This window comes from Monoraphidium neglectum, assembly GCF_000611645.1.
Source record: "Monoraphidium neglectum strain SAG 48.87 unplaced genomic scaffold scaffold00310, whole genome shotgun sequence".
Lineage (NCBI taxonomy): Eukaryota > Viridiplantae > Chlorophyta > Chlorophyceae > Sphaeropleales > Selenastraceae > Monoraphidium > Monoraphidium neglectum.
Genome location: NW_014013318.1, coordinates 23,735 through 31,268, shown reverse-complemented (window position 1 = coordinate 31,268; position 7,534 = coordinate 23,735). Strand labels below are relative to the sequence as shown.

General features: G+C 65.6%; 2 protein-coding genes across 2 annotated transcripts in view; one reads left to right on the top strand and one right to left on the bottom strand.

The window, feature by feature from the left end:
• Positions 1-370: 370 nt before the first annotated feature.
• On the bottom strand, positions 371-2,432 carry MNEG_2669 (hypothetical protein; the record flags this gene model as incomplete). Its single annotated transcript, XM_014048860.1, has 7 exons — positions 371-543; positions 718-778; positions 1,054-1,140; positions 1,336-1,557; positions 1,747-1,776; positions 1,943-2,022; positions 2,411-2,432. Coding segments are annotated over 7 exons (675 nt in total), but the record flags the coding sequence as incomplete, so codon positions are not given.
• Positions 2,433-3,366: 934 nt separating this feature from the next.
• Positions 3,367-7,534, top strand: part of MNEG_2668 (putative Flap endonuclease GEN) — a gene marked incomplete at both ends in the record, with an annotated part of 4,908 nt that continues 740 nt past the window's right edge. The window contains 10 exons of the mRNA XM_014048859.1: positions 3,367-3,588; positions 3,706-3,794; positions 3,953-4,061; positions 4,201-4,257; positions 4,542-4,718; positions 4,970-5,083; positions 5,369-5,504; positions 5,657-5,930; positions 6,277-6,394; positions 6,701-7,472. Of these exons, the coding sequence (XP_013904313.1) occupies positions 3,367-3,588; positions 3,706-3,794; positions 3,953-4,061; positions 4,201-4,257; positions 4,542-4,718; positions 4,970-5,083; positions 5,369-5,504; positions 5,657-5,930; positions 6,277-6,394; positions 6,701-7,472 (2,068 nt within the window). The remainder of the gene's footprint in view (positions 3,589-3,705; positions 3,795-3,952; positions 4,062-4,200; positions 4,258-4,541; positions 4,719-4,969; positions 5,084-5,368; positions 5,505-5,656; positions 5,931-6,276; positions 6,395-6,700; positions 7,473-7,534) is intronic.

Genomic DNA, 7,534 nt, shown 5'->3' with positions numbered 1-7,534 from the left:
GGCGGGGAAGTGCGCGCGAGGCGGTCAGGGGGCTGTGCGGGGACGAGAGCTCGTCCCCGCCCGCGATCGCCTCACCTGGGCCAGGGCGTGGGAGATGGCCATCTTGACCTGGTGGTCCAAGGCGAACCTTTTGTTGAGGGTGATGATGTCATTCTTGAGAGGAGAGGGGCGAGTGGCATGACGGGGGGCAAGGAGGGGCCCGGGCAGAGGAGTATGAGCACATGTCTGGGTGTCGCGCCGCACAGGGAGGAACAGGGCGGCAGCCTCGATGTTCGTGCCGCGTCTCAATTCATTGCAAGCGCTCCAGAGCGACCGCCGCCACAAAGCCTTGCTCTCAGCAATAAACGGAGCCGCGGCGCAGCCCGCGCACCTGCACGTGCGGCGGCTCCACTGCGCTGTAATTGTACGAGAACGAGTCGATCTCGACCTCGGACACATCCAGCGGCCCCACGCTGCAGGGCCGCACCACCGTGTGCATCAGCGCCTGCTCGTCCGCCGTGCTGATGCCCCAGAACACCACCGTGCCGTAGTTGAAAAAGAAGGCTGAGGGAAGGTTGGGGCAGCGGGATGCGCGCGGCGCGGTCAGGACCAGCCATACCCAGGTGGGATTGCGCCCACACGTCCCACACATGCAGGGCGATCGTTGCTGGTGTCCGTAACATGATGCGAATCGTGCCTCTGCTTGCGCTGGAGCAGGGCAGAGCGCCCGCGGCGCACCGTCCCCGCTGCTCTCCCCTAGGCTGGGTGTCGCGTGCAACACCTCCTGGTAGCTCTTGACCTGCAAGGATGCCGGGCCATGACGCGTGCGACATGTGTGGGTTTGTGTGCGCGGAGGAAATGTGCTTCATTCTAACGTTGCCGTTTTGTCATCGGAACGGATGCGGATGCAGATGCAGGCGCAGGCCCAACAGGCTGCCAACCACCTAGAGGAGCGCACTGCAGCGACACAGCCGCCGCAAGGTGACCTTGCGCACATGCCAGCCTCCGCGGCCGGCCAAGCGCGGCCCTGCTCGGCAGGCCTTCTCAGCCCCCTGCGCATGCCGCGGCCCCCACCTGCAACCGCGGGAACTTGGCAGTGAGCAGCTCCTCCAGGGCGCGGCGGTCCAGCGACTCAGCCACAGTAATCACCGCGATGCGGCCCTGGGGGTGGCGGCGGTGCGCCGCGCAGGAGGGGCTGCATGTGAGTGAGCAGCATCCAGACAAGGCGCCCTGCCCCTCCCCCACTTCCTCGTCCCCTGGGGGGCCGTCCCAGTGCTGCCGCCGATGCTTTATAGAGGGCTGCGTAACCGCCCTGCCGCCGGCATAAACAGGCCCCGCAAAAAAATGTCAGGGCACCCGATGAAACACGACCACGTGTCCCCTCAGAGCACTTGCCTTTGCTAAGGGCTCCGCCAGGTCTTCAAACAGCCCCGCCGGCGGCCCCATTGCAGGTGGCACAACCTCAGACCCGGACGGCAGCCGCGGCAGGTGCTGCTGCGGCTCGCCGTCTGGCGCCAGCGGGGCTGCGGACGACGAGGCGGCCGCATCCTCGTCGCCGGGGACGCCCAAAGATACAAACTGCAGGTAGGAAAGTGAGGGTGATGTCGTGCGTCCAATTGTGTCAGCGCTGTCACTATTGCCGATGCTACTGCATTTTATCATCGAGGCAGCGTTGATGCAAGTGATAGCATTGCTGCTGGTTGGCCGCAGCTCCCAGAAAGAATGTGCGCCTGCTGACGTGCTCCCCACTCGAGCCGCCAATCGCACCTTGTCCTTCTGGCGCGCCGCTGGATTCCCCTGCGAGGCATATCACATGAGTTGCGGCCGCTTGAGGGGGGGCTAGTCAGGGGCGCACAGCTACTTCGCCATGCCCACATTTCTCAATTTCGAGGTGTCACAGCCGGGTGACGCCGCACGCTGCAAAGTGCTGGCCCTGGCCACCAGGCCTTCACCGCGCCGTCACAAGCAGCATGGCGTCGTCCTTTGCAACACCTGCGACCTCCTTGAAGGGCTTTTGCAGCTGGCGCGCCCGATCGATCTTACCTGCGACTGCAGCACGGGCTGAGGCCGCGCTGTGGCCCGCCTATTTTTATCAATGGCTGGAGAAGGCCTCCTCGAGGTGGTCGTGGGCACAGGTCCCGCTGGGAGTGCCTGATAGCGAGCCCTTTCTGGCGCTTTGGGAGGAGCGGAATTCATGGCGGTAACAAAGTTTTTCTAATCAACATAAGCTGACAACGCGATCACGGGCTGTGCTGCGCGCCTTGCACGGACGCTTGCAAGGATCGCGATGTTTCTGTGCAACAGGCTGAGATACAGAGCGTACAGCTTTGGACGACAAGACACGGGGCACGATGACTGCGGATGACTGCAGGGAAGAGGCGACAGCCGGGCTCATCAGTCACCGCACTCACTCGTGCGCAGGCACACACACCGTGCTGCTGCGTGCGCACCATCACACACATCGACCCCGTGCCACAACGCAGCGCATGTGCGAGGGCGGCAAGGCTATCAAGGCCAAATGTCAATATCACAGCCTGGTGCAGGTTGCTGCTCAAGCTCCCTATAAACAACGGTTGCAGCCAACCAAGCACTTGAAGTCCAGCACCACATCCTCGCCTATCATTCTGTTCTCTGTGTGGCGTTCTGTAGTGGCAGGATATGATATGCAGCTTTCGTCGGTCGCTGGAATTCCGTCTTTTAAGCCTTGTGCATATCTAGCTATATGCCTGTGCTGATGCAGCCTGCAGGCACTGCACGTGATAATTTGACAAGTTGACGTATTGGAAGAAGTGCACAAGATTTCTGAATTTCTGTACACAGCACTGTATCAAACGCACGCACGCGTTTCAAGGGGGACAAGAGGTGACATAGCAAGCAAACAGGGGATGGAACAGGGGGGTGCGTGGCGGGGGGCGTGTCACAAGTGATAATGACTCGACTTTCCTCACTGCTGTTTGCCATTGACCATGTGTTGCACCAGTAAAAACACAATGGTTTTGTCTCTGTTGCCTGTGAGGAGGTCCGCTTAGAGCGTTGATAGGCCAGCCCAGGCAAAGCGACAGTGCACATCATTGACTTGCGCGCACAGCATCAGACGCGATCTTCGCCACAGTTGTGACATATACCATCATGCTTTGATAGTAATGGCTAAATAATCATATTTTGCGCTCGTATTTGTTGCACAGATCGCTGATTTTGAAAGAGTGCATTCGATCTGCCGCACCTTCATGCACTACGTATACGCCTGAGCCTGCCAGCCGCATTTCAGAACAAGGCTTTCGGCTCCTCGCTAGCCGGAACGCAATGGGCGGCGCGTGCGGCGTCGCCAACGCATAGCGTGTCGCCACAGCGCGTCGGCCCCTCCGCCGCGCGAGGCATCGGGCCAGCATGGGCGTCAAGCACCTGTGGCGCACGCTCGAGAAGGGCGGCGCCGTTGAGCTACTGGACGGCGGCGACGCGGCGCAGCACTGCGAGATCCTTGATGAGCTGGAGGGCGCGGCGGTCGCAGTGGACCTCAGCGCGTGGCTGGTGCAGGCGCAGACCCAGCCGGCGCTGGCGCAGAACTACGACTCCGACTTTGCCTGCGCGCTGAAGGTCGTGTTTGACCGGGTAAGGCGCCCAGCCAAAACGACACTCTCCGTAGCCCGCAGCGCTGCATCGCGAGGCCTCCGGCCTGCATACCAGCCGCTCTCCCGCCCCTGACGTAAACGCTCGGGCGCCCCGCAGACGATCCACTGGCTGCGCCACGGCTGCCTGCCGCTGTTTGTCATCGAAGGCAACACCCCCGAGGCCAAGCTTGAGAAGCTGCGCCAGAGGTGCGCGGCGGGGCGCGCCCTCCGAGGGCGCAAGCCTTCGACCTCAAACCCTGCCTGCGGAGCGTGGTGGCGTTCGCGGCTGATAAGAATAACGGAGGTTGCACCCCCCTGCAAATTCGCGCACCCTTCCCTGCCCGTGGTGCACGGCAATCCGGCAGGTGCATCGCCACCTACGGCCCCGGCGCGGGCCAGCGACGCGTGGGCAACAACGCGGGCAGCCGGTTCAGCAGCCTGGGGCGCAAGGTCGCGGAGCTGCTGGACTGCCTGGTGGGGCGGGAGCCGGGGAGGCGGGAATTTGCGCGTCAATCAAGCGCGGCATGCTTTCAATGAGGCCGGTGGGCGTCCTGATACTGCACCTCTTGCTGACAGTCACCCTGGCCGCGCGCACGTCGCCCTGACCGCGCAGGGCGTGCCGTGGGTGCAGGCAGAGGGCGAGGGCGAGGCGACCTGCGCGGCGCTCAACGTGAGCGTGCGAGCGCGCCCGGGTCGCCGAATGGAGGCGGCGAGGCGTGGGACACCTGCTTGCTGTGCTGCCACCCAACCCTTGCTGACTTTTGCCGTGACTAGTGCCCAAGTTTTGCCAAGCCCAACGCCAGTGTTTGTGGATCCGTTAGAACAATCACAGGCATAGGCACACGCACACATTCACACACACGCACACACACACACACACGCACGCACACACACACACACACACACACACATCCATCCTCTTCTCAATGCTCGTCCTCACGTTCAACTCGCCAGATGTGTGGCTGGGCGCAGGGCTGCTACACAGCCGACGTGGACGCGCTGCTGTTTGGCGCCGTCACGGTCTACCGCACCCTGTCCCTCAGCACCGCCAACCCGCGGCAGACCCAGATGGCGCGCTGCCGGCGCGCCGCGGTGCAGCGCGTGCTGCGCCTGCAGCAGGGCGGAACGCAGGTGGGGCGCCCGCTGTTTGGGGGGGGGGGGGTGACGCGGCTGGGTGCTGCATTCAAGGCAGGAGGGGATCAGTGCAGAGTGCTTGGATGGTCCCTCAAAAGAAATTTCAGAGGGGCACAGCTGGGGATGCAAAAGGCCGCCATGCTGGGGCTGCCGACCCCGTGCCAGTTGACACACACACACACACCAAACACCCACACACACACATACCACACACACACCGCCGCCTTTACTCTGCCGCCCTCACCCAGGCTCTCATCGCCGTGGCCCAGCTGGCGGGCGGCGACTACGACGTGGCCGGGGCGGACAGGGTGGGCGACGTGCTGGCGGTGGCGGCAGTGCGGTGCCTCCTCAAGGATCGACAGGTGCGAGGGCTTGCAGCAGCCGGATGAAGCCGGGCCACGCGGAAGCGACCACACATGTACTTGATGACGTCCGCTGTACTTGATGACGTCCGCAGCCCTTGGCCCCTTGGAACCAGCTCGGACAGACCGCCGTTTGTCCGAGTCTCTGCATGCTGAAAAGCAGCGTCGGCGTGCGACGGCTCGTTGCCACCCTCTGGCCCCAACCAGCGGCCCTGCGTGCCCCGCCTCTTTCCTTCCTGCTGTTCTCCAAACTGCTGTGCGAACCTGCTCTGGAACACCCTGCAGAGTGATGCAGACGTGCTGGAGCTGCTGCAGCAGGCCCTGGCGCGCGGGGCAGACCCCCACCTGGACTCCCTCACGAAATGCACTGGTGGGCGCATGACGGCGCGCGGGGGCACGCCGGCCAGCGGGGTCGCGCAAGGTGCAGCGGCCAGGCGGGGCGCGTGCAGCGGGGAGCCGCTGCGGGTGCCTCGGCGGCCCGCTGGGCCTCGGCGGCTTCCGTTGGGAGGTGACATAATGGAAAATTGGGGCTTGCTCGGATGAGGAGTAGATTAACCCGCTGCACCACCGCAGGCTGCAAGTGCTGCGGACATGAGGGCGGTCGGAAGAACGCCATCAAGAAGCACGGCAAGGAGGGCTGCGCAGAGTGCGGGACCGCAGGGCCGGACGGCGGCGGGGGCTGCATTCCAATCGAGGCACGGCCCGCGAGCGGCGGCGGCGGCGGCGGCGGCGGCGGCCGGCAGCAGGCGGCCTGTGGATGCGAGTTCCACTGCACTAGTGATGAGCGGCTGCTGAACCGGGTGGTGCGGCGCGCCGTGGCCACAAACGGCTTCCTGGAGAGCTGCAGGTGCGGGGGGCCCACGGCGCAGGGCCGTGTTGGCTGCGCCAGCCGGTTGAAATCGGCGTGGCGGGGAGCGCAGAATGACGCCGCTGGTTGCAGACAGGCGGGGTCGGGCGATTGTCAGAGAAAGGCGGCCCATCAAGGCTGGTCATGTTGAGGGGGGTGGATGGCACCAGACACACTGAAACTGGCCTTGAGCTCGCTTGTCCAGCAATGATGAGAGCGGAACTTTCCCTCGAGTTCCAACCCTCAGGGACTCACGGATCACCCCCATCCATTTTCATCTCCCTCAGCGCCAGCCCCAGCCCTGCCTAAACCCCAACCCCCCCCCGAAACCCCCCCGCCGCGGCAGGGTGGCGGCCCGGACGTACGCCTCAGAGGCGCGCCAGGCCGTGGCCGCCGTCCAGCGCGCCTACGGCCTCGCGCGGCCGGGCGGCGCCAACGTCTTCACCTGGAGGCGGCGCCCCGATGTGCGGCGCGCGGCGGAGCTCATGGCCAACTACATACCGGAGTGGGACTACAATCAGGCGAGCCGCGGGCTTTCGCCTTGCTGTTGCTCGCACAGCTGCTGCACGCGCAGCTGTTGTGCTGGCGCCGCTGCGCCGCTGTGGCGTGTGCGTGACCCCCTTGCAGGCTGCGGCGTCTCAGCGTCTCAACGCGTCGTCCGCAAAGGTTTCAAGCACCAAGATGGATGAGGTGCCTGCGCGCTTTGGCTGTGCCATTCTGCTGCCTAACGGCTCGCCCATGGGGGCGTTTCCCAAAACTCTGCGCCACAGGTGCGCCTCAAACTGCTGCCGCTGCTGCTGGAGTGGGACATCCGCTGCGGGCCTGTGCCGCCGCCCGGCAGCGGCGCGCAGCTGCGGCCGGTCGCCATCAAAAAAGTCAGCGGCGCGCGGTTGGGCAAGGCCGCGCCGCCGCCGGGCGCGGACGATGATGGGGAGCCCCCACTGCCAGAGGAGGGGTGGCGGTATGTGATCGAGGTCGAGAGAATGGCACGGCCGCTGGCCGCGGCAGGCTATGGCCTCGGCGGCGGCAGCGGCGGCGGGCAGCAGCAGCAGGGGAAGCAGGGCGACGGCGGCGGGGCGGAGGAGGAGGCGGAGGACTTGGCGATCGATACCGCCTGGCTGACCAACACGGCCCGCAGCCGCCCGGCAAAGGCGGGGGCCGACGGCGCCGCGGCGGACGACGCTGGGGACGACGACGGCGGCGAGGGCGAGGGCGGCGCCTCGCAGGGCGGCAGCTCGCAGGGCGGCAAGGGCAGGAAGCCGCAGGGGACGCTGCCGTTTGGCGAGCACCGGTCGGTGCGGTGCACGCTGGTGCACGAGCTGTGGCCGCACCTGGTGCTGGAGTTCCACGCCAGGGCGGGCAAGAAGGCCGGGGCCAAGGGCAACGGCAAGGGCGGGGCGGGCGCGGGCAGCGGCGGGGCCAAGGGCCGCGACGAGAAGCAGCCGACGCTGAAGGAGTTCTTCCAGATCAGGAAAGCCGTGCAGAAGGGCGCGGCGCCCGGCGGCGAGGGTGGCGGCGCTGGGAAGGCTGGGGTTTCTGGCGGTGGGGCGGGGGATGGCGGCGGGGACAGCGGGCCCGCGCTGCCGCCAGGCGGGGGCATGGGC